The sequence below is a fragment of the Megalobrama amblycephala genome, linkage group LG15 (genome assembly GCF_018812025.1).
Source record: "Megalobrama amblycephala isolate DHTTF-2021 linkage group LG15, ASM1881202v1, whole genome shotgun sequence".
NCBI lineage: Eukaryota > Metazoa > Chordata > Actinopteri > Cypriniformes > Xenocyprididae > Megalobrama > Megalobrama amblycephala.
The window spans coordinates 14,551,967-14,578,100 of NC_063058.1; the positions used below are offsets into that span (position 1 = coordinate 14,551,967).

The 26,134-nt window shown below is 36.3% G+C and overlaps 2 protein-coding genes across 3 annotated transcripts; both read left to right on the top strand.

Moving 5' to 3' along the window:
- The first annotated feature begins 215 nt into the window (after nucleotides 1–215).
- On the top strand, nucleotides 216–11,729 carry uba2 (ubiquitin-like modifier activating enzyme 2). Its single transcript, XM_048158780.1, has 17 exons — nucleotides 216–469; nucleotides 2,553–2,636; nucleotides 2,714–2,784; nucleotides 2,931–2,995; nucleotides 3,075–3,175; nucleotides 3,274–3,395; nucleotides 4,403–4,470; nucleotides 5,045–5,166; nucleotides 5,253–5,352; nucleotides 5,427–5,578; nucleotides 7,804–7,897; nucleotides 8,202–8,314; nucleotides 8,523–8,678; nucleotides 8,800–8,896; nucleotides 10,125–10,230; nucleotides 10,320–10,459; nucleotides 10,922–11,729. The coding sequence occupies exons 1-17, from the start codon at nucleotides 248–250 to the stop codon at nucleotides 11,116–11,118; spliced, it is 2,010 nt and encodes a 669-aa protein (XP_048014737.1). The 5' UTR covers nucleotides 216–247; the 3' UTR covers nucleotides 11,119–11,729.
- Nucleotides 3,545–23,924, top strand: ca5a (carbonic anhydrase Va). Of its 2 annotated transcripts, XM_048158782.1 has the most exons (8): nucleotides 3,545–3,564; nucleotides 13,787–14,013; nucleotides 16,064–16,261; nucleotides 16,563–16,681; nucleotides 18,073–18,168; nucleotides 18,265–18,327; nucleotides 18,495–18,653; nucleotides 21,343–23,924. In XM_048158782.1, exons 2-8 carry the CDS (start codon nucleotides 13,872–13,874, stop codon nucleotides 21,493–21,495), a joined length of 930 nt encoding a protein of 309 aa, XP_048014739.1. In that variant the 5' UTR covers nucleotides 3,545–3,564; nucleotides 13,787–13,871; the 3' UTR covers nucleotides 21,496–23,924. The 2 variants fall into 2 exon arrangements, with proteins under 2 accessions (XP_048014739.1, XP_048014740.1); XM_048158783.1 differs by lacking the exons at nucleotides 3,545–3,564; nucleotides 13,787–14,013 and adding an exon at nucleotides 14,047–15,795.
- The last annotated feature ends 2,210 nt before the right edge of the window (nucleotides 23,925–26,134 follow it).

Consider the following 26,134-nt stretch of genomic DNA (forward strand, 5'->3'; position numbering starts at 1 on the left):
TTTGGGTTTGGAGAAAGTGGGTGATGGTTTTAAGTAATGTGTTTTAGCATTTGAATTACTTAATAATTATTTAATTATGTAAATATCTCCTGTACCTTTGTATTTATTTATTGTTTGTTTATTTATTTTTCGCCTTTATCTAGTCTAGTCTCTACTGAACAAGAAATTCAGTGCAACTCAGCCCCACCAGCAGAGGTCTCCAGTAAAACCTCCTGCGCTTTTTTGCAGCGCTCTGTAACCTCCGCGCATGCGCTCTTACCGCGCGTCTCTTCCCTCCCCGCACTATCAAACTCCTGCCTGTCCGCGCCGCCGAAACGCCGAGCCGACAATGGCACAACTGGTGGGACCTCTCCGCAAAGAGCTCGCTGACTCCCTCTCCTCCTGCCGGGTGTTGGTGGTCGGGGCAGGAGGCATCGGTTGCGAGCTGCTTAAAAACTTGGTGCTCACCGGCTTTAAGAATATTGAAGTGGTAAGTTGGAGGAAGGCGGACTCTCTTTGTGCTGCATGAATCAGGCCCCATTATCACCGACTCTCATTTATAATAGTTTGCAATGAAAATGAGAGCCATGCACTGTATATACCAATGCATTACACGTTGCATTTAGCGTTTTAATGGCGTAATGCTGTTCGTCTCATCGTAAACATTGAGAACAGATTTTTTTTCTTTCGCGCCATGCTCTGTCTGTGACGTACAACGTCCCTTGAAAACATTGACCACAGTTGCCGTACTTTACGCTAAATTTCCCCGGGTAATTCCTCAAAAAATGTTTTTTTTTTAGTTTATTTTAAAAATGCAAATGTCTATAAATATATAATATATTTATACGTGATATCACGCAAATAACGTTTTAGTGTTAATAAACAGCTATTTTCCATCTCTAAATGTAACATATGATATTGTAGTAACGCAACGTTACTAAGTAAAAGTAGCCGGATTAATTTTTTTTAGTTTATTTAGCAATTGTTAATCTTGTAGACAAGGTTCTGAAACTATACAAGGTGTTTATTAGAAGGATAATTAAATGCAGGTGTTTCTACAAATATTCAGTTTTCGATAATCAGTTGTTTACTGTACAAAATCATAGTAACAGTGTTGACTATTTAAGTTTTCTACTGACAAATGTAACAAGCATAAAGTCACATATTTGAAGCGTTTATTTCCTGAAAGGAGGATGATTCAACATTTCATATTGAATGACAACAAAAACAAAAAATATATACAGTACAGTCCAAAAGTTTGGAACCACTAAGATTTTTAATGTTTTTAAAAGAAGTTTCGTCTGCTCACCAAGGCTACATTTATTTAATTAAAAATACAGTAAAAAACAGTAATATGGTGAAATATTATTAAAATTTTAAATAACTGTGTACTATTTAAATATATTTGACAAAGTAATTTATTCCTGTGATGCAAAGCTGAATTTTCAGCATCGTTACTCCAGTCTTCAATGTCACATGATCCTTCAGAAATCATTCTAATATGCTGATTTGCTGCTCAATAAACATTTATGATTATTTTCAATGTTGAAAACAGTTGTGTACTTTTTTTTTCAGGATTCCTTGATGAATAGAAAGTTCAAAAGAACAGCATTTATCTGAAATACAAAGCTTCTGTAGCATTATACACTACCGTTCAAAAGTTTGGGGTCAGTAAGAATTTTTATTTTTATTTTTTTGAAAAGAAATTAAAGAAATGAATACTTTTATTCAGCAAGGATGCATTAAATCAATCAAAAGTGGCAGTAAAGACATTTATAATGTTACAAAAGATTAGATTTCAGATAAACACTGTTCTTTTGAACTTTCTATTCATCAAATAATCCTGAAAAAAATTTTGTACAATTGTACACATTAAATGTTTCTTGAGCAGCAGATCAGCATATTAGAATGATTTCTGAAGGATCATGTGACACTGAAGACTGGAGTAATGATGCTGAAAATTCTTTAATGATGCTTAAAAAATACTTTGTCAAATATATTTAAATAGTACACAGTTATTTTAAATTGTAATAATATTTCACAATAATACTGTTTTTTACTGTATTTTTAATTAAATAAATGTAGCCTTGGTGAGCAGACGAAACTTCTTTTAAAAACATTAAAAATCTTAGTGGTTCCAAACTTTTGGACTGTACTGTATATAGATGAAACAATTTTATTGGGAATTTGGCTGTATTAAATATATTATGTGAGCAAAAGGGTAGCAGCAGAGAAGCAAACAAATGTAAAGGGCTGACACTTGGCAGAATGCGAAAACAACAATGACTTTCTGAGTGCCGTATGTCGTCATCTATCGACATTTAGCAACATATTTTATATGGCATTAAAAAAATTGGTATTAAAAAGCATTAAATTAGATTTGATGAAACCTGTAGAAACCCTGTATCAGTGTTTTATTTATTTATGTAGTTGTCCATCTATTTAATAAGGGAGTGTTACAGTAGAACACAACCTGATGACTTTTAGGGTTTCTTTAAAATGCTTGATGATTTAATCAGGGGTTTCACTATCAATTTGTTGTGGTTTGGTTAGTTAATAATCCTCATTTGCAGATTGATCTGGACACCATTGATGTCAGCAACCTCAACAGACAGTTTCTGTTTCAGAAGAAACACGTTGGGAAATCCAAAGCTCAGGTAAATTGGAAAACTGACTTCAACTCATGTGTGATTTAGAAATATCCATCAGACATTGATGACTTGGTGTGTTTTAGGTTGCCAAGGAGAGCGTGCTGCGGTTTTGCCCATCTGCAAACATCACTGCCTATCATGACAGCATCATGAAGTGAGTTCAGTTACATTTTTGCTAAGATGAAGGCTTTTCGTGTGAAGATTCATTGTGGGTTTCAAGTGTCTGTGATTACTATATCAAGCACTAATTCTTTGGGCAAAAAGTTTGATGTCCAGTGTTGATGTCTTTGCTCCTTGCAGCCCAGATTACAATGTGGAGTTCTTCAGGAATTTCCAGCTTGTCATGAACGCTTTGGACAACAGAGGTATGGTTTATTCAGCAGATCTTGGCAGAAGTGAATGAACACTACCATCTAAAATGTGTCTTTTCTGTTGTCCATGCAGCGGCCAGGAATCACGTCAACAGAATGTGTTTGGCTGCCGACATTCCCCTCATTGAGAGCGGCACGGCTGGCTATCTGGGACAAGTCACGGTTATCAAGAAGGCAAGGATCTTCCATTGAATCAACTTTTTTTTGACACATTTTGATATATTTATTTCAATGTCATGCTCTTGGCGTTCACGTCAATTTCCAAAATGCAGGGTCAGACAGAATGCTACGAGTGCCAGCCTAAACCTACACAGAAAACCTTCCCAGGCTGCACCATTCGCAACACGCCCTCTGAACCCATTCACTGCATTGTGTGGGCCAAATATCTCTTCAAGTAAGTTCACTACAGTAACATCTGTCCTGTCTAATATAAAGATGTCGACTAAACTGATGTCGTGCCTAATCTAGGGCCCTGTGAAATCAATTTTATTTTTTTCCCAAATTCCATGTTTTCCATTTAAATTTCTGGATTCTGTTTTTATGGTATAAGTTTTATTAATTAAAAAGGATTTCTATAATTGTTTTTTTGCTTTAAAGCAATTTTATAATTCATTTTTATAAAAAAAATAATAGGGTCCTGTGAAATTTTCTTTTTTTTTTCCAGTTCTTTTTTTCTAGATTCTTTGTTTTATAATTTAATACACAATTATTAATCGTTTACAGTTTACATTAAAGTATGGATAAAATATTGTTACATTCTTTAATGTTTTAATAAACTTTATTCATATTCATGTAATGCCGATCTGAGCCATTTTCCATTTCCACAAGGGTGTTGCATTTGATTTCCATAACTTTTCTTGTGAAGCTGTACTTTTTCTTCGTCTTGTTAAATTATAGGAGAAATCAAACTCAAAACTACTTAACACTTATCAACGTTACTAAAACATGAATTCTAGACTTTTTCACGGTCAAAAGACTGTCTAGCGCCAACTCTTCCTTCCTTATTCTTCTTCAAAATTGTTACACATACGCTAACGCTTATAAAACTAGTCAGTCACGTGACTATAACACAAAATATGTATTTATCTTAAAACATAATCACTTTTTTAAAATAAGGCAAAATATTACAAAATTCTTATTGTTTATGGCTCTAATAATGAATACTTTGAGAAGTAGTTTGCTGTACAATATTAATATATTTCTGCCATAATTTTTTCAAGTTAAATCAAACATTTATTTTGGCAGGTTGTGCTGGAAAATCTTTGAGTTTCTGTGTAGCTGACAATAGTTTTATCCAATAAAATGCTGTATGAATACAGGCCTGTTTTGGGTGAATTAGCTTGGTTTTGAGGGCTAATTTAATTGCCCTAAGCTTACATGTTATATTGAATGCCTTTATAGTCAGCTTTTTGGTGAAGAGGATGCGGATCAGGAGGTATCACCCGACACGGCTGACCCTGAGGCTGCCTGTGAGTAGCCACACATTTACAACAACTTATTTACTACTACAATGGTGACCATTTCTGTGGCAGAGTGCTTAAATATACTTGAACGAAAAATAAATATACATTTTGGTGTATCAAAGCCAGAAACTACATTTATATTTATGCATGGAGATTTGTTCTGTTAAGTATGTACTGCAAGTTAAAGGGATAGTTCACCCAAAAATGAAAATTGTCATCAGTTGCTAACCCTCAAGTTGTTCTAAATCTGTGTGAATTTCTTTCTTCTGCTGAAGATATTTTGAAGAATGTCAGTAACCAAACAGTTGATGGACCCCATTGATGCCCATAGTTTTTTTTCTCCATACTCTGGAAGTCAATGCGGTCCATCAACTTTTTGGTGACCCATATTCTACAAAATATCATCTTTTGTGTTCAGCAGAAGAAAGAAATTCACACAGATTTAGAACAACTCGAGAGTGAGAAATGATGACAGAATTTAATTTTTGGGTGAACTATCCCTTTAACTAATTGTTCAACATGTTGTGGTTTTTATTGGGACCGTCTGATAAGAAGTTTGTGCATTGACTATCAACCACAGGGAACCCCGCAGATGCAGCAGCCCGAGCTACAGCCTCAGATCAGGATGGAGACATCAAGCGGGTGTCCACTAAAGAGTGGGCTCGCTCAACAGGCTACGATCCCGTCAAACTCTTCAACAAGGTGCAAGCTCTTTTACAAACCTGACCTTACATCATTACCCAGTCTGTTCTTTTAGAAGTGGTCTAAAAGTGATATTGTCCTTTCAGCTTTTTAAAGATGACATCATGTATCTGTTGACCATGGATAAGTTGTGGAAAAAGAGGAAAGCCCCATTACCTCTAGACTGGACAGAAATCCAGCAGCTTGGTGAGTCTGTTGACAAATTTAAATAATTATATTTCAAAGACATGTTTAATGAGGCTGTATGGTGTGTGTGAAAGCTTGTTCTCAGGAGGAGGCCTGTGGCACCGGTCTGAAGGACCAGCAGGTGCTGGGTGTTCAGGGTTACGCTCAACTCTTTCAACGCAGTGTAGAAACTCTCCGATCTCAGCTGACAGAGAAGGGTGAGGGTGCGGAGCTAGTCTGGGACAAGGTGAGTTTCCACAAAATTGGTTTGAATTGTCCAAAAATTTGTGATTGGGAATGTAAATGGGGAAAAAAAAAAAAAAAAAAAAAAAATAAATATATATATATATATAATATATATATATATATATATATATATATATATATACAGTACAGTACAGTACAGTCCAAAAGTTTGGAACCACTGAGATTTTTAATGTTTTTAAAAGAAGTTTTGTCTGCTCACCAAGGCTACATTTATTTAATTAAAAATACAGTAAAAACAGTAATATTGTGAAATATTATTACAATTTAAAATAACTGTTTTCTATTTGAATATATTTGACAAAGTAATTTATTCCTGTGATGCAAAGCTGAATTTTCAGCATCATTACTCCAGTCTTCAGTGTCACATGATCCTTCAGAAATCATTCTAATATGCTGATCTGCTGCTCAATAAACATTTAATGTGTACAATTGTACAAAATATTTGTGTACATTTTTTTTTTTCAGGATTATTTGATTAATAGAAAGTTCAAAAGAACAGTGTTTATCTGAAATCTAATCTTTTGTAACATTATAAATGTCTTTACTGCCACTTTTGATTGATTTAATGCATCCTTGCCGAATAAAAGTATTCATTTCTTTAATTTCTTTTCAAAAAAATAAAAATTCTTACTGACCCCAAATTTTTGAACGGTAGTGTATAATGCTGCAGAAGCTTTGTATTTCAGATAAATGCTGTTCTTTTGAGCTTTCTATTCATCAAGGAATCCTGAAAAAAAAAAAGTACACAACTGTTTTCAACATTGAAAATAATCATAAATGTTTCTTGAGCAGCAGATCAGCATATTAGAATGATTTCTGAAGGATCATGTGACACTGAAGACTGGAGTAACGATGCTGAAAATTCAGCTTTGCATCACAGGAATAAATTACTTTGTCAAATATATTTAAATAGTACACAGTTATTTTAAATTGTAATAATATTTCACAATATTACTGTTTTTTACTGTTTTTTAATTAAATAAATGTAGCCTTGGTGAGCAGACGAAACTTCTTTTAAAAACATTAAAAATCTTAGTGGTTCCAAACTTTTCGACTGTACTGTATATATAAAAAATTGCGCTCTATACCCTTATATAGTACTATTTTTGGGGACAGCCATTTATAGTATTGACCGAAACCATAGTGGACATTATTAGGGTTGGGAATCGAAAATCATTTCTGGAATCGGATAATTAAGGTCAGGAATCGGTTATAAAATATGTGATTTTAAACCAAAACGTGGGCACAGAAAGCCGCTTCTCATACTGAATAGTGCGCTGTACTCAAACTATCCTCGTAAACACAGTCAGTTTAAGTGAACATAAATGATTGACAAAAACGTGTGTAACTCAAAAATGAGTAACAGCACATTGGATCCGTGCAGTTCTTAAAGTGACAGCAGCCTAATATTCCTGATGGTGTCTATAATAACGTTAATCAAACAATAAAAGACACTTGTTGTTCTTGACTGAATAGCTTTTGTAACTATATTTATAATGTATATTTTATAGAGTGCAGTGTTAGTTACTGAGTGTTTACTTTAATAATGCTTGAAATTTATATTAGCTAGGCTAGTTGTTTTTGCTATGGTATTTTTAAACCATAGGCAAAAGTTCCTTGTGTAAGTGTTCTTTAGCCTGTTGATTTGTTCATGGTATTCAGCTATGAAATGTTTTGCAGTAAGACTTGAATATGAATGATTTTTTTTTTTTTTTTTTTTTTCTCTTACTGGAATCTATAAGAATAGGAATCAATAAGCATAATTGTTGAAATTCAAATGGTACCCAACTCTAGACATTATTGAGTGTACTCATTCAATACCATAATTCACCTCAATACTAGTGTACAACCGATACACTCAACGGCCAGGCCAATGTGAGCATCCAGCATAATGAATTCAAAATGGTTATGGTTTTCACAAAAATAAACCAGCACAACTGATTTCAACATTGATAATAAATGTTTCTAGAGCAGCAAAAATCAGCATATCTCTGAATGATTTCTGAAGGATCATGTGACACTAAAGACTGGAGTAATGATGCTGATAATTTTTTTTTAAACAGACAAGTGTTGAATTATATTAAAAATACTTAATGGCTATCTGTCAATTTCTGTTTCTCTAATCAAAATAAAAGAAATTCAGTTTTTACTTCTAATTATTAAAGATTGTTCAGTGTGAACTTACATTTTTGGTGCTATTTTCAGGATGATCCTCCAGCCATGGACTTCGTAACAGCAGCTGCAAACTTGCGCATGAATGTCTTCAGCATGAACATGAAAAGCCGCTTTGATGTCAAATGTAAGTGTTTAGAAGACTGCATTGTCACTGTGATTTAATTTAATTATTAGAAATTATTTTTAGTTGGTGTATAAAAACAATTTTTGTTGAGTAAAACTTAGTGGGATAACACTTTTTATATATATATATATATATATAAGTTATCCCTTTATGGCTTAAATTTGTAGCAATGCTTTTTTTTTTGTTTTGTTTTTTTTACCAAGAGCTATGACCTTATGGCCTTATGACTCAGACTCTTTGATTGTGGCTAAAAAGTTAGCTCTGAATTTATAGTGGCTTTAAACCATGTTGTCTTCTCTTTTAGCCATGGCAGGGAACATAATTCCAGCAATAGCCACCACTAATGCCGTCATTGCGGGTCTCATTGTTCTGGAAGGGCTCAAAATTCTCAACTCAGATTTCGAACAGTGTCGCACGGTGAGCTAGCGGTTTTTCATTTTAAGATTATAATCAGAAGTGTAACAACCGAACTGCATCACATCCTGTGTTATCTAACACATCTTTGCGTTTCTTTTTCTCACTTGGTTTAAATTCATTACATCTCAGTTGTGAAGACCTTTTCCTGTTTTGAAAGTTTTGTCAAGTGATAGTTGAGTTGTGGTCTTATTACTATGTTCATCTTTAGATCTTTCTGAACAAGCAGCCGAACCCCAGGAAGAAGCTTCTCGTACCGTGCGCACTGGACCCTCCCAATCCCAACTGTTACGTGTGTGCTAGCAGACCTGAGGTCACAGTCAAACTTAATGTGCACAAAACCATCGTGCAAGCTCTTCAGGACAAGGTACCACATGTGTTTCCATCCACAAGCTTTGTTCTAGGCGCTGTTCTTTGTGTGACCTCCATGAGAGGTTAAAGTTTGGATTGGAAAGTTCTCATTTATATTTACGGTGGGGCTTTTACAGATACTGAAGGAGAAGTTTGGCATGGTGGCACCAGATGTGCAAATTGAGGATGGAAAAGGAACAATCCTCATCTCCTCGGAGGAAGGAGAGACTGAAGGTGTGAATTATTTCTGCCACTAGAGGGCATCTGTTCTCTACTGTAACAAAACTCTGAGCTTTGCTTTAGGGTCATTCAGTGTCAACTCAGCTAACATGTAGTTACGGTACTGCGTATTTGAAGCTGTTAAAATGAACAAAATCCCATCTTTCAAATATCCCTAAAACTGATTCAAATATATATTCTTATAAATACACCTTTAAGAGCAAGTTAATGTGCCTCAACCATTTTCAGGGGATTTTTGGTACTTAAGAGTTGTTTTATGCACTTCTTTTGATAGAGGGAAATAAGATACATTTCTAGTTTAAACAATATTTATTCTTCAGACATTCCTCTTTAAATGCAACAAGTAATCAGCTGTGTGCAAAGTGACCCACATTTGGTTTTTGATCACTGAAAATAGTGAACTATACAAGGCTTTGAAAATTAAGATTCCAAAGAAGTTTATTAGTAATGAGAATCTAGAAGGAAATTAAGATATTTTGAATATTTTTAGAGTTACAGGCATGCAAACTTTGGAAAAGGGATATTTATGGCACTCAGACAGTTATGTTCTATGCAATTGAGTTGATAGAAAAATGTTACATTTCTAGGTTACATTATTTGCTCTTCAGATATTCCTCTTTAAAAGAGAAAAAGTATCGTCTGAATGCAAAATGACCTACATTTGGTTTTTGACCACTGAAAATGTGTACAATTTGTACATTTTTAGATCTCTATTTCTGGGATTGAACCATCAAGGGCTTTAAAAATCAATGAAGATAGCAAAAGGAAAGTTTAAAAACCTGAATCTAAAAGGATAGATATCTTTCATACTTCTTGAGTTACAGGCATGCAAACTTGAGGCAAAAAACAGTGCTTTTTGCCATTTTTGAACGGTCACTTTTGGGATATAATGAAAGAAAGATAGCTAAAGTCAACAGATTTTACTAATAGACCTACCAATCTCTGTGTAAAAATAAAATAATGATGCTGTCATCTTTCTAAAGTCATTTTTACACCCCTGTAAATTGGCTCCATGTCTCAGGTGAAATGTCATTTTGACCCCAGTCTACAAAATAGTGGATTACTCAGTAAATATCTGTGAAATTTAATATTTTGGCTTTCATCACTAATAATATTCGTCTTTCTACAGAAAAAATATTAAGTCAAAAATTTGAGCTGGGGAAGTTACTGAAATTTGGTTTGAATGACCCTTTAATGTTTTGGTGTCTCTGTTTCTCTATAGCAAACAATAACAAGTTTTTGTCCGACTTTGGGATTCGGAACGGGAGCCGTCTTCAAGCAGATGACTTCCTACAGGATTACACTCTTCTGGTCAATGTAATTCACAGGTTGGTGTGTTCATTTAGCTAAGAGGATACTTCTTTGCTCTTTCTTAAACATTAACATTTTTCTTACATTTTTTTTTTTTTTTTTGTAGCGAGGAATTGGAAAAGGATGTTGAGTTTGAAGTAGTGGGTGACGCCCCAGATAAGGCGCCAACTCCGAGTGCCCCAGAAGAAGGGAAAAACATTGCCAACGGTAACAAAGATTCTGCCCAGCCTTCTACCTCATCTAAAGGTAAGAACAACATTGATTTCCTGCAAGCTTTTGGCAAAACATCAGCTTTTTAAAAGAATGGTTCACCTGAAAATGAAAAATATCATTCCAATCCTGCATTTCCATTGATTCCTTGTGTAAAACTAGCCAATTTCTCCAAAAAACTTGTAATATAGCCAGGGTTGCCAGGTTTTCACAACAAAACGCACCCAATTGCTACTCAAAACTAGCCCAGTCTCGTTTCAGGGGGGGTCCCCCTGTAAAATTTGCATTCAGGGGGGTGAAATCCACGTTTTTGGTGGGGTTCCCCTGCTAAAATTTGCATTCCAGGGGCTAAATATCATGTTAATTGAGGTTGCTTCAACCCGCAGACATGAAAAACAACATGGAAATTCTGTGGGAAGACTGCGGACTTGGCGACACTGAATATAGCACACAGTACTCATGTAATTTAATTTCATCATTGCTTTTTTGTGTTTGCAGCAGCTGCAGAGGATGATGACATCCTTATCGTAGACTCAGACGAAGAACCGTCCTCGAGCGCCATGGAAGCTTCCCCGGAGCCTAGTAACCGCAAGAGGAAGCATCACGACGCTGAAACGGACGACGCTGGGTCTAAGCGCAAACGCCTCGACCAGCAGCCGGCGGATGATGATGAAGACATCATCGCTTTAGACTAGCATTTTTGACAAGATTTCTCCTGCCCTACGAAAGAGGACTTTCCTCAAGTTGAATTTTTGTACGGTTTCTCTTACCAAACATGTAAATATATCTGTACAATATGGTTCAAGCTCAATGGATGTCGTCTTTTCCTTCTGTCCTTTGTTTTTTTGGGAACAGAAAACGGCTGAGTTATGAACTGCACTCGGTTAGGTTTTCCTCGGATGGATAAAATGCTTTTCAACTTTGTATTTTTTACAATATGTGACCTGGTGTTTTGCCGTGTTTTAGAGAAGTGATCACGGTATTTGAATGCATTTTTTCATCTTGAAAACCATATTCCATATTTATTACAGGTTTTGTTTTTGTTGCCAACCTCAGTAATATTTCAAAATAACCAAATCATTGTACAGTAACACTTACTGTATGATGGCCTGTCTATCTTCTGTTGCATTGCTTTAGCACCACGATAATAAAAAATATTGACTTTTTTAAAAAAAGACAATACACTGAGACAACTATTTATACCATTGTGTTTCATTCGTATATATTTAGCCTTTAGAAGTATAAATGAGCCCATGCCTCATTTACTGACCAAACTGAGGAGCTGAATAAAGGACGTCTCATTTAACCTTTATTTACCATAAAAGCGTGTTCTTGAGAGGGTACAATGTCCTAATTGCACGTTGTTTACATTGTAATGTTTGACGTAAGAACATTCTGTTTTCACTTATTACTCACGTAGATGTCAGAGTCCACAGTTCACGTGGTTGATGTCGTCAGTAAGATGCTACCTGACATGATTACCCTTCCCCTATTTGGCAACTCAGGTAAAATGCAAGTTTTACGTTTTCAGTGGCACATTTCGTGGGAGATGGTCAAGTTTTTTGTTTTGTAATTGGTCTAGATACCTATTTCTTTCCTATGTGATGTAAGAAAATTGTTTATGCAGAAAAATATATTTTACACGACAAATATCGAATACAATGGAGCAATAACTTAGAAATGTTGGTTTGGTAACGGGAAAAAACGAGGGAATTCATTCTCAGTCGTCCTAACCGTTGAGTTCATCGGCTGAACACTAGTTATTGAGGTGCATTATGGGATAGAATAAGTGCACTCGATAATGTCCCCTATGGTTTCGAACACTACTAATGGCTGACCCCACAAATAGTTCTCCATATAAGGGTATAGAGAGCGTTTTTCTCTTTTTTTCTTTTTCTTTCATTAAACCCGTTAACATAACCATAACTTTTGGACATTTCAAAGCTGTAACAAGTTGCAATTTAAAGGGTTAGTTGACCCAAAAATGAAAATAATGTCATTATTACTCACTCTCATGTCGTTCCACACCCGTAGGACCTTCATTCATCTTCGGAACACAAATTAAGATATTTTTGTTGAAATCCGATCCGTGAGGCCTGCATAGCCAGCAATGACATTTTCTCTCTCAAGGTCCGTAAAGGTACTAAAAACATATTTAAATCAGTTCATGTGAGTACAGTGGTTCAATATTAATATTATAAAGCGATGAGAATTTTTTGGTGCGCCAAAAAAACAAATTAATAATAAATTACGACTTATAACGACTAAAATAACGACTTATATTGTGATGGCCTATTTCAAAACACTGCTTCAGGAAGCTTCGGAGCAAATTGAATCAGTGTGTCGAATGATTCGGATCGCGTGTCAAACTGCTGAAATCACGTGACTTTGGCGCTCCGAACCGCTGATTCGACACAAAAGATTCATTATGCTCCGAAGCTCCCTGAAGCTGTGTTTTGAAATCGGCCATCACTATATAAGTCGTTATTTTGTTTTGTTTAATTGGTGCACCAAAAATATTCTCGTCGCTTTTTTGGTGCACAAAAAATATTCTTGTCGCTGTATAATATTAATATTGAACCACTGTACTTACATGAACCGATTTAAATATGTTTTTAGTACATTTATGGATCTTGAGAGAGGAAATGTCATCGCTGGCTATGCAGGCCTCGTGGAGCCATCGGATTTCAACAAAAATATCTTAATTTGTGTTCCGAAGATGAACTAAGTCTTACGGTTGTGGCATGAGGGTGAGTAATAAATGACAGAATTTTCATTTTTGGATGAACTAACCCTTTTTGCTTTCAATTGAGTGATGTAAATAATTTTTAGTAGTTAATGCAATTTATATGTAGGCTTTTTTTTTACATAACAAACAGCATTTTGTTTAACATATGTATTTATAATATAATTGTCACCATTATTATCCAGTTTTAACGTGTATATTTCATTAAATAAATGCCCTAAATAAACCTTGAATGCCCATCCTCTGCATATAATTAAGACCTAACGCCCCTCAGAGGATGAAGCTGATTGGACCGAGGCTGGACACCCGACCCCCAACTGGACCCAGTCCTCCATTTTATCCACCTTCTACTGGGATATTTAAACCTGTTCGTCCACTGCTGTCTCGACTACAAACAAAAGCTCTTTGAGTTTCGTAACACCGAGACAATAGGAAACATCTAGATAGTTTGGTGGGCGTTGTTAACCAGCCGTTTTTTTTTTGTCTTCATCCTCCAATCAGTAAGGCGCGAGAGCAAGTTGAGTGTTGTTGGCACGAGCTCGGCGCGAGAGCGCACGTCAAAGGACTATATTTTACATGGCGTGACCTGACATCTACGATTAATCAAGCTTTAAGTTTTAATCCGAGTCTTGAGGCAGTCTTCAGATAGTTTTTGTTCCTACATAATTCATTTTTAGCTTGTTAAAGTAAACTGAACACAACATGGTGACACTGACAGCGATCGTAGCGCCTCTCGGTCGGCAAATCCACAGACATCTGGTGAAGCATGTCAGAAGCCAGCGATGGATACCTGCTCGGGCATGCAACTTGTCTGCATGCTCCAGCAAATTAGCCCTGAGTCAAGGTTAGTGCAGTTTTTAAGTTTTTGGTATGGTAAATCGCCTCCACCCCATGTTGTTTGGGTTCATGGTGGGTTCAATTTGTGCAATATTTCTCTCATTCTCTCACCACTAGGTTATATTACAGATGTTGTATTGTAATTTATGACTGGGTTGATGATTATTGAGTCACAATGTGTATGTTTATTATCAGCGACAACGCCTTCTTGAATGACTTCCGGGTTTTGAATGATAGTGAATGTTTACAAGAAACACGATGGTAAATGGTCAGTGCATTGATTATATCAGTGCAGCTGCAGCAGTGTGTTGTGTTTCATTTTTGTGGGGCAAAAACACCTTGAGTGGTGTAATTTTAGATATATAAAATAACCCCATCCTTTTACAATGTGCTTTACATAATTCACATGTCACTGTTTTTCCACAGGCCCCGCCCACAAGAGATATATAGGCCATGTTTATGATGTCTGCAGAACATTTCGTTGAAAACATCCCTGAAGATGCAATAAAAGTCACGTTTTTGTGCCTGTAAGAGTTTTTAAAAAAAGGTTGTAGTAAGTAGACAAATAAAGAATAGCAAACAGGGTATAAAACGGGGCCTGAAACTCTTTTTTAATGTCATTTTTACAAGAGTGAGTGGGTAACTAGATTGTAAACTTAGGCTAAACTGTCACTCAGTGGGAGTAGTTATTTATAAACTCATAAATTCATAATTTTTGTAATTGTTTTGCACACAAGAAATATATAATGTATAGCAATGTCATATTCTTGAATATTAGTATAACTGTTTGTACTCATATCTTTACCACGCAATTAGTAGCTGTTATCGATTTCATTTCTATTGTGTCGACCTTATCTTATCTAAAACCGATTGGTTTATCAACACACAAACCAGTCTTTTCCGATTTTAATGGTTTATGTCTCACATTGAAAGCCACATAAAAGCAAAGAACAGTTAAAGGTTACTTACAACTAACCTAGTTGTAAAAACAAGTAAACATTAACAAAGAAAAAAATAAAATGTTTTTCAGTTATTGTGGTCTGGCAGCTCCATGCTTTTGGTAATGAAAATTACAGAGTAAACATCCCAAATCAAGTTTATTGCAAAAGTTCATTTTAATCGACATTTAATCAAAGACTGAGCTTAAATAAGATATTTTATAACAGAGTTATAGTTAGAACCCATGTTGTGTTTGCTTACCACAAAATGGGTCAGCACAGTTATAATCCCTCTTTACTAGACCACTTAAATGGCTGACAGGGTCAGGAATTATAGTAAAGGCCATTTTAATCTCTTGAAAGGCCTGTTGATCACATTCTCTGGTCGCTTTAATTCCTTCTGTAGAATTTAGAGCATGTGACCACAATCTAAGCAGTTATTGTGTAAGAAGAGCTCCGATGGCAAACCTTCCTGCTGTATAAAGGAACTCTTTCGTGTTTGCTCAAGGATTGCCTATAACGTTCCCAAGGCAATGACTATTCATAAAGTTGGCATAAAACCCTGCTGACTGTCTTCCTGTTGAGCATTACAGTCAGTTTTTCCCTGACATTCCGAATGTCAGGGTTTTTTTCTTCTTCTTTGAGTCATCGAGTCACAGGAGGAAGCATATTTTCTTCTCGACTTTTACTTCTCTAACGCATTCCAGGAGGACGGCTCGTCTCCTCTTTGTGCCGCTTGAATTGGATTTCTTTTTGCTGCTTTTTTTCTTGTTGGGATTTTAAGCTTTTAATTTTAGAATCAGAACAAATGTGTAACGCAACGTGTGAGGATGCCCTGTGTGCTATAAAATGTAGGTTTCTATCTATCTATCTATCTATCTATCTATCTATCTATCTATCTGTATGTTTTATAAAGCAGTTTTCTTTAGCTGTTTTTGTCATATTTGTTGTAAAAAGCTGCATACATTTCTGAAATGTCTTGTTCTATTGTTAGACTGTCTAAAAACCTAGTGTGCTGCCTACATAGATGGCATTTTGGAGCATCATGCTTGGTTTTGCACATTTCTGATAGTGCTGATCGCTAGGTTTCCTTATCCTGACCGGTCATTCTCTCCGCAGTACATCCGATGTGGCAGGAGCCGCTTGCCATTCCCGGTGGAGATCGCCAGTCACCTATTGACATCGTGGTGCGTAAAAGCATCTTTGATCCGCAGCTCAGTCCTCTGAAAGTGCAGTATGACCCAAGGACCTGCCAGCAGATCTGGAATAATGGGTACTCTTTTCTGGTCGAGTATGATGACACCACTGACAAATCCAGTAAGTTATCTTCATTGACTTAATACCAAAATTTGCTGTTATCCATAGTATGTTCTACAGTTACCGCAATAAAACCGCATTAGAATAAAATGACTGGAAATCTTAGATCCTATATTAATGAATTATGGTTTTACAATAGTAACACAAGTATTATATCACTGTGGTGGAGACTTTGCTTACCTTAACTTTTTCCAAGTTGTGAGCTTGGTTAAATATGTGGTTTTAATTGTATTATGGTGTAATAACTGTGGCAGAAACTAACAAATGAACTGTTTTGTGACCTGAAATGAATCTCTTTCAGCTCTGAAAGGAGGACCACTGGAGGATCAGTTCAGACTGTGTCAGTTTCATTTCCACTGGGGAGAAAACAATGCCTGGGGCTCTGAGCACTCCATAGACCGCCGCCTTTACCCTGCTGAGGTACCCTTACGTAAGATTTTAATATATTTTAAGGATTTACGTAGCAATGAAGAATGAAAATGACTTTTGAGCCATCTGGATGTCATTTTTTACTATAAGGAAGTATTTCTCTCTTGCGACATAGAGTTTCTCTGTAATAGAGGGTGGAGACTTTAAAGGATTAGTTCACTTTCAAATAAAATTGATAATTTACTCACCCCCATGTCATCCAAGATGTTCATGTCTTTTTTTCTTCAGATGAAAAGAAATTAAGGTTTTTGATGAAAACATTCCAGGATTATTCTCCTTATAGTGGACTTCAATGGAGCCCAAATGGTTGAAGGTCAAAATTGCAGTTTCAGTGCAGCTTCAAAGGGCTTTAAATGATACCAGACGAGGAATAAGGGTCTTATCTAGCGAAACGATCGGTCATTTTCGAAAAAAATACAACTGTATATGCTTTATAAACACAAATGATCACCTTGCACGTACTTCCACTTTCTGTATTCTTCAAAAACATACAGACATACAGCGTAGGCTTTTTGAAGAATACAAAAGTGCGGTTTTGGCGGAAACACTTGAAAGCATATACTTGAAAGCATATACTTTTACATTTTTTTTTAAAATGACCAATCGTTTCACTAGATAAGACCCTTATTCCTCATCTGGTATCGTTTTAAAGCCCTTTGAAGCTGCACTGAAACTCTGATTTTGACTTTTACAAATTTGGAGACCATTGAGCTCCACTATATGGAGAATAATCCTGGAATGTTTTCATCAAAAACCTTCATTTCTTTTCGACTGAAGAAAGAAGGACATGGACATCTTGGATGACATGGGGGTGAGTAAATTATCAGGAAATGTTTATTTGAAAGTGAACTAATCCTTTAACGTTAGGAACAACCTTCTATTTTTGTGTAAAATCTGAAAGATAGTTACCTCAATGAATATGTGACACTACCCCAGGATAAGTACTGTACTCTTTAACTCCTCATAGCCAGTTACATAAGGAGGTATGTGTGAGTGTCCTTACTGTGCCAAAAGTTTGCCTTTGTTGGTGCTGGTGAGAATGTGACCTCTTTGCGGCTCTCAACGCTCCTTTAGTTTTACTGATATGTCTGTGCGAGTGTGTGTAACAAAGCTCAGATTTCAGTCCTGTAAATGGATCCTCTATTGCGTAAAGTGCTTTCATTCCCTCCTCCTTGGTTGAATCTAACTGTGCCAGAATGAATGGAGGGCTGTCGGTTTGTATGGATGTTGGCTTAAGCTATCATGACACGTCAAAAGCACAAAACCCTGCAATGTTCAACTGCAGGATTGTGTAATCGTAACCTGAACCAAATGAAAAGACATTATGGAAAAAGTGCTCATAATTATAGTTCATATTATCATGGGTGTGTGTGTTTTTACAGCTCCATCTTGTTCACTGGAACTCTGACAAGTACAGTTTGTTTGAGGAGGCTGTCATGGAGGAGAATGGACTAGCTGTTATTGGAGTCTTTCTTAAGGTACTGATGTGTGTGATTATTATCAGACTTCTTTTTCATGGATCTTTATGCTTAGTAGCCCTTTTTTAAAGTAAATTTGATTTGGTATTTGCACAGATTGGGAAGAGGCATGAGGGTCTTCAGAAACTGGTGGATGCCTTGCCATCAGTCAGACACAAGGTAAGGCATCAAACATTGTGTTTTGTACACATTGGCATTGTTGTGAGTTATAAACTGAGATTAGGAACCTCAGAGATCCATGATATTTTGGAAACAGAGGGATAATCTTATTGCATACATTTTTTACAATCCTACAGTATGTAATATTCTCATTCTTTGTCATCCAGGATAGCGTGGTTGAGTTCACCAAGTTCAACCCTGCATGTCTCCTTCCGGAGAACATCGATGACTATTGGACATACGCAGGTTCCCTGACCACTCCTCCTCTTACTGAGGCAGTGACATGGATTGTGATGAAACAGCACATTGAAGTCAGTCACGATCAGGTAAGAGGCTGATATGAGACAGGAAATTGAAGGAATATTTTCCCCCATAGCAAATTTAATGAAATGACATTATTCTTTGTAATATTTGTGGATATTACACACACGGACAAGGTAGTCAATTGATCTTAAAGTCTTGCTGTAACGTAAGTAGCGACAGATCAGTTATTCTGTATTGTGACATACATCAGAGTGAAACGGATTATCGAGAAAGAAAGCAATGCATCATGTGGACTTTGTTCTGTCCATCGGTGGTTGATTGGATGGAGGCAAATCTGAACGTGAGCTTGCAGTTGATTGTAAAAAAGGGGCGGGGTTTAAGTAAACTAAATGATTGGTCCAGCATGTCACCAGTTTCACTGGAAGATCCAGCTATGATGTTTTGTTTAAAAAAAAAATTATGAGGTCAAAAAAAGTGACAATAGCAGCATTTCCTTAGCGATTTGCTATTTACACCAGAGTTGTGTCCCAAATGACGCACTATGCACTTATACATTATGTATTATGCACTATGTACTCATCCATGTAGTGTATGAATTTTATACGTTTTTTTCATTAAACATCAGAGTCTGAATCCCCACCCCCTGCCCCCGCAACGTAATTAAAGCTGCGACAGCTGAGTGCATTAAGTGTCCAAGATTCCACACTTCATTTAAAACCCTCCCTACATCTTCCCCTAACCCTACCCAATAAACACTTTTAACATTATTAAAGGCTCTCTAAGCGATTCTGAGCGGAGTAACTTCCTGTTGACGTTCGAAGTGTTGTCAAACAAAACAGAGGCTAGCTAGACCCTCCCTCCTCCTCATCCTGGCCCTCCCCTCCGTGCTTCCTGAAACAGTCATGAACGCGCATTTAAAATGTAAGTAGCTTGCGTATTGACGCTGCTTGTCGGTTATTGGCTGGAGCATGTTTATTATGTTAAGTGGTCCAGGCTGCATCAGTTTGTTTTTGTTGTCTTTTTCGGAACTTGTGGCGACTACAGAGACCGTGTTTTTTTACCTTGTGTTCAGGGGACAGGCAGCTAGCGGATAGTGAGGAATGTTTGCTGTATGTGACAAAAAATGTTTTGGCTAAAAACGCGTGACTTCGCTTAGAGCACCTTTAAACACTCGTTCGCAGTTTATTTCCACTTTTAGAACATTATTTTTTATTTTTCTTAAAAATAAATACAAGCTCGGCAAAAGGTGTGTTTGAACCCGCGTCGATCACGTTAAAAGCCAGGTTTGCGAGCCTTAATCACTACTGCTGCGCCACTGAAGATGTCGAATTCTGCGGATCTTTTTAAGTACTTAAGTGGCCCAACCAGACATTTGTGGGCGGAGCTAGTTGTAAATGGCGTTTGCCAACAAGGGACTCTGTGCATTTAGAGTAAATAAACACTCCGATAAAGTAAACATGCATGGATTATTTCTTTCCATTAGGATTTTATAAAATAGATATACAAAAAAGGTAGTCTTACATAAATGTAATTTACAGCTAAATTTAAGTGTGTGATGGTGCAGTAAAAAACAAAAAAAAATCCTCTGAGGTCTAGTGTTGCATTTAAAACAGTCATAACTTATTTTTATGACTATTTTCCACCTTCTGTCTAACCTAGAATTAAATGGTCAGTTTTTGCTGCTGCACCTTTGCCACCCTCTACATATGTAAAATTAGCATTAGGTGCATCTCTGTCTCTGCTCACACTCCAGCTTTAGCTTTGTGGCTGTCAAGTATTGTTTTTAATTGACATATACTTCAATAACAGCCTCTTTGCAACTCCCCTATTAGATCGTAAAAGGATCTAAAAAAAAAAAAAAAAAAAAAAAAAATCTCTATAGACCCTTTTCACATTTTCGGGTTCTCAGAAGCAGAAGTCATCATAGGCGAACAGGAAATGAGAGCAAATATTATTTTTGTATTTCCATTTGCCCCAATAGCAAAAGAAAAAAAATCCATGATAGTCTTTTCACATCGCTTCAAAATAGGGAAAAAAATATCAAGAGATTGATTACAGCAGTCAGAAGAGAGTATGTGATATTTGCCTTCACTCCCTCAGCCATTGTATTAGAGACACCCTTGTTATTTAGTTTACTGCCAAGGTAACATTACACAAAGTATAGCCTTATAAATGTGCATTAAATAAAAAAAAAATTTAATTATGATTTGCGATGTTGATCACTGTGGAAATGCAGTTCATCACAGTCTGTCCATTAGATTGTAAAAGCATGTGTAGGAACAGTGCAGAGTTTGACAAACATTTACATTTAACGCAAGTCACTAATTCTGGTGTTTAGGTACAATAGTATATATTCTGCTTCTTGACGTCAGAAAGCTGTGAAAGTTCAGAGCAAGTTGGGTTTTTGCAGCTTAGTTTCAATAAATGTAAGATTTTTTTAGTTCTGAAAGTCATCAAACTGCAAACAGGCCATGAAAACCATACATTTAAGCTTTGAGACCTCTCACACTGGATGTTTTGACTCTGCTGGGAGTGTGTTTGTTATTCCGACTTCATTTTCCACTGCTCCATGGTAACCAGGGAAATGGAACAGAAAAGCTCCTCTGCCTGACTGCTGACATCTGTTTTCTCTGTTCACCCTGTTTGTCTTATACATATAATCTCTCTCTCGTTCTAAATACCAATATTTGGATGTATTTTCTATTTTTACATATTCTCTCATAATCTTTTTTTTCTCTCTCTTTCTCTCAGTTGGCAGTGTTTCGAAGCTTGCTGTTCACATCAGCAGAAGAGCAGGAGCAAAGAAGTATGGTTAACAACTTCCGCGTTCAGCAGGCTTTGAAGGGACGAACTGTCCGTTCATCTTTCTCCCCCTTTCTCCAAGATGCACCCACAATGGAGTAGCAACACAACTCAGTGATCTAATTCACATCCTAACCTCCAAAAGAAGCACAAAAAGACTCATCAGTCACTCTTTTTGATGGAGTGCTGATATCTGTATGGTCTTAACTGGATTTTGTAAATGTTTTCACCAGAGATTCCATTGAAAAGGGATTAGCAAATATATAGTTTAGTTATTGAAGAGTTAGTTAATTCCTCTCAAAAAATTCATTCAGTTCATCGTCATTTCGCTGTATTTGTGCAAGTAATGAAAATAATGCTAGAATTTAAGAAATTCTAATTGCAATATGAAACACGCACAACATTTCCTCTCACCGTAGTGGCAAGGGATGTCCATGTTTGAGGACGAACAGCTCCCTCTTGTGGATTACTGACAATGCATATACCTTGTTTTTGGGCATTAGACCTTGCAAAGTTTTTAATTTGTGTATAAAGTAGTTTTAGTTTAGTGCTACTTACCTTGTTTGCTGCGAGGGAATTTATTTTATGCATGATACTGCACAATGTCTTTCACTTTAGGTTGGTTTTTAGATGCTAAATACAGTATTTTTTCAGTAGGTCTAATATACAGCTAGAGAATATGTTAAGGCTACATTAGAACATTGCAGTATAAATAAGACTAGAAATGTAGTCTTTATAAAAGGTGCACGAGACATTTAGAAATTTCAAAGGAAAAGGAGTAGATTATACGCACAATTGTTTAGTGAAGATGCATTACTGTACTTGATATGTTCAGAATAGGTTAGTATCATCTTTAGTGCCTTTTGCATTGGACATAATCATTGATTAGTTATCCATTGCTCTCATGTAATCAGTAATCTGCAACTGCACAAGTGGTTGGTCATATTTGCCTTTCTGTAAAATGTGCCTCCAGTACAAATCTCTTATAGTCTTTGTTATAAGACTTTGTTCTCATGATATCACGTATATCATTTAGTGTTGGTGACTTTAAAAAAACAACTAGTCTTTATGTAAGAATGTCTTGTAAAATGTATTTGGGAGCACCTGGATGTGTCTTTCCACTATTTCATGAAATGCCTTTCAGAAAGGAACCTCCATTTTCGAGCATATGTGCTCTATTTAATTTCTCCACTAGAGGTGTACATGAAACCAGACACAATGTAGAAATGAGATCTACAGAAAGACCAACTGACTGTTATATTTCAATATTGGTGCATTCCGTTTTCCTTGTCTGAAATATGCTGTAAGTGGCAATAAGAATGAAACTGAGACACTAAAATTGTTAAACATCCAGGACCTTTTATGCTGATCGTATTATATTTGCAAATGAATTGTGCATTTACACAATGGGTACTTCAATGTTTTTAGATTGATGATAATATTTAGAAGATGGTTGAAAAGTAACATCAATGTTTAGTTCAAGGCAGGTGCAGAAACAGCAGAAGTTCAACACGCAGCTATAATTGCCAAGAGACGCTGGTCTCTTTGTGATGGTTGAATAACAATGCTCTTGTATAAACTGTCCCTAAAAAGGCCTCTCATTTGAATGGGCCACCTGGTTTTCTCCCTACTTGGTCCATGGTTGAAATTCAAAGTGATACTAACTAGACTGGAAAGCTGGATTTACACTGTACAAACTTTAGGTTACGGGGAGACTGGGATCCCTTCCCTCCACCTGCCCAAGTCTTTAGCTACTCTTATAGTAGTGAACATTCTTTCACATCAGGAGGCCCTCGAACAATGTTTTCTCATTGAAGCAGCGTTGAATGGTGTGTGAAGACACCTTTTGTTGAATTTGAATTATGCAGTGAATGAATTATGGATTGATTTAAGGTTCTTGGACATTCTGACTCTTTGCTGTTGGTATTGAGGGCCATGTTGGCATGGTTTAGTACGTTCCCCCTCCACACCCATGATTTGCCTCCGTTTTGTCACTTTTAAGGGAATTTAATAAACATGGTTTAACACTAAAACTAGTTTTGTTTTATAGACTACCCCTTTACTTTTCACTTGAAGTCATTTACATAACTGTCACTTGTTCTGCCTATATTTTATGATGCAAATGTATGCAAAACTTTAATATGATTCATTCTTGTGTTGTGTGCAAATACTGTGTTATTCATTATTAGTTTTATGAGATTTTGTAAGAAATAGAAATGTATTTGGCCCATTTTTGGTTGATTTTCATTTTGTTTTACTTTTGGGTGGATGTAAGCATGTGCCCTGGGGATATAAGCAGGAAGAGGGTGGTGCCGGAGGTTTATGGGGGCCCCATCCCAGCAAGCGTTGTTGCAGGTGCTGGTTTGGTCTGGATCAGCTGCGCTAAAAAAGTACGTGTTTTAGCGGACTTAACGGGGGGGGAGCCTACAGACCCAAAAATGAATATCAACATAACCTCTCATTCATGCTGTCTGACATGTGTATTAACATTTTATGTGTAAAAAAAATTAAATAAAACAATCTTGATCCAAGTCTTCAGGAGTGGACTTTTATATTTAAACCTTTAATCAACAATGAAATTGCAGTGGTGCACAAGTAACATTACATACTTTTATATGAACAAATTTACCTAAACTTAATTTTTACATCTACATTTTAATGGCCGGTTATGAAGTGCCACTCAAGAAAGTTTTTTTTTAAAGCTGTATCTAAAAAAAGATAAAGAAATAAAGCATTTAGGTTAATTCTGTTTTCACAGAAATGTTCCCTCTGCTGCGATCTCCGTCAACCAATATGAAATGGAATTTAAAATCGTATGTAAATGCAGAATTGTATTGTGAAGATGAAGGCATAAACAAATAAATAAACTTATAAGATGATGGTGTCAAAATGCAAGCATTTTGTTGACAGGTAATACCTTTTTTTAGGACTGTTGTCAAAGGTAAACACCTTTTTACTCATTTCATAACCATGGCTGCTATCGATTGTTCTTCTCTCAGAGTTAAGAAGATATCAGGCAATAAATCTGAACCAGTGGAGAGCAAGTTTCAGATGAGTTTGGGGCTAGACAGCACCTTTAAAGACACGAGACAGAGAAAAAGGCAGGGTGTGGGTGTTTGTAGAGGCTGGGGAACCTGGATTGAGTTTTGTCTCAAACTTGGTTCAAAAAGATTCTGTTCCATGTTTGTTGTTCTTGGCTGCATGAGTTATAAAAATGGGACGAGACACTGGGTTTTTGCGTATCCCAAACACAACATGGTTTCCCATCATTGTGTGAGAGAATTTGGAAACATGCTCTTTGTGCTCTACAGGAAAAACAAACTACAGAGGTGAACTGATTGAATAGCGGCAGATCAAGTCTTCTTTTTTGGATAACCTTGAAGATTGTCACAGTTGTGATGAGGAAATAAGTTCTGTAACTGCAATATTTCAAGTGATGGTAAATGCTTCTAAGGGTCTCTTTAGCTGCATCTGTCTGATGATCAGGCATCGCTAATTGAATAGAAGTCACAGATGAAAGCTTCTAATATGAGGCTCCTTCCTCTACTATGGTTTTGTTCTTCAATGTTTTTGCAGCTTATTTTTAGACAAAAAGAAAACCATTCAGTCCTATTTGCTTTCTATAAACAGGAACCTATGGCTTAAAGATGTTTCTCAGAACTCCAATCCAGCTGTTTTCCTCTTTAGATCAAACATAAGAGTTCATCAACTTACTGATGATTGACTTGAATTTTTTTAATAAATATTTCAAATCAATCAATTGTGTGTTCAGATAATACTACTGATCCCCGTGTATGCGAACCTCCTCAAATTGTTAGAGTTACAAATGAAATATATGTACATTAATTCTTGGCTAAAACCTGACAGGCCCTCTGAAGTTTCACTTGCAGAAGAGCTGATTGTTTTCTACTTTTAATGATAACCAGTCTTTGTGATGCCAGGGAACGGAGACGCCCACGCCCCACTCTCCCGTTGAGAAAGAAAACTGAACTCTTAAATATCAGGGCACAACACAGCAGCAACCACATAACTTATAAAATAAAAAGTCACCTGCTGTCTCATTTATCTTTAAGCTGAGAAAACATACACCATAAATAAGATTGCATAAATGAGAGCACACATACAAAGAGAATGCAGGTGGCAGCAACACATTTTTTCTAAAGCATGCCTTGATGAATAACCTTTAAATTAAATACAAACCTAGGTCATGAAGTTCAAAAGTATTAGTACAACACACTTCCCCCCTGCAGATAATACTCTCCAGGTCTTCTGAGATTGATACCTTGTAGGCATGTGACATGTAAGTCATTCTCTTTGAAACACACAAGCTTGTGGATGAAATTTAAGTTGTTTTGATTAATTTGAGAACCAATATCTTTAAAGCCCATGGGGAATGTGACATGATGTTTTGGGGGCCTTTACCTGAAAACAGGAAATTAGCAGGGACAACTTTTGTTATTTTTTCATATGTATCTTCAGACATTATGATCAAAGGAGTTTGAGTCTAAAGAATTTAAGGGCTGGACCTGAAACAGCAAGTAATGGCAATTCACGTCTAGCCATGGATTATAGTCTGAATATATTAAATAGAAAAACTTGACTGAAAAAAACTGAAGACTAATTATGCTACAGGGAAAACCTCTCTAGAGCAGGGTTTTCCAACCAGTTGTTCACAAATGCCTAGTAGTTCATAGTGGAACTGCAGGGGGGTTGTAAGACTGTGCTAAAAGGCTTATACCAA

Excerpts from the sequence above, each read along its gene's own strand:
- uba2 (XM_048158780.1), top strand. The coding sequence starts at position 248 with ATGCGCTCTTACCGCGCGTCTCTTCCCTCCCCGCACTATCAAACTCCT. Across the intron at positions 470-2,552 it reads GCTTTAAGAATATTGAAGTG|ATTGATCTGGACACCATTGA; the intron begins GTAAGTTGGAGG and ends CCTCATTTGCAG. Across the intron at positions 2,785-2,930 it reads TATCATGACAGCATCATGAA|CCCAGATTACAATGTGGAGT; the intron begins GTGAGTTCAGTT and ends TGCTCCTTGCAG.
- ca5a (XM_048158782.1), top strand. The coding sequence starts at position 13,872 with ATGGTGACACTGACAGCGATCGTAGCGCCTCTCGGTCGGCAAATCCAC. Across the intron at positions 16,262-16,562 it reads TGACACCACTGACAAATCCA|CTCTGAAAGGAGGACCACTG; the intron begins GTAAGTTATCTT and ends AATCTCTTTCAG. Across the intron at positions 16,682-18,072 it reads GCCGCCTTTACCCTGCTGAG|CTCCATCTTGTTCACTGGAA; the intron begins GTACCCTTACGT and ends GTGTTTTTACAG.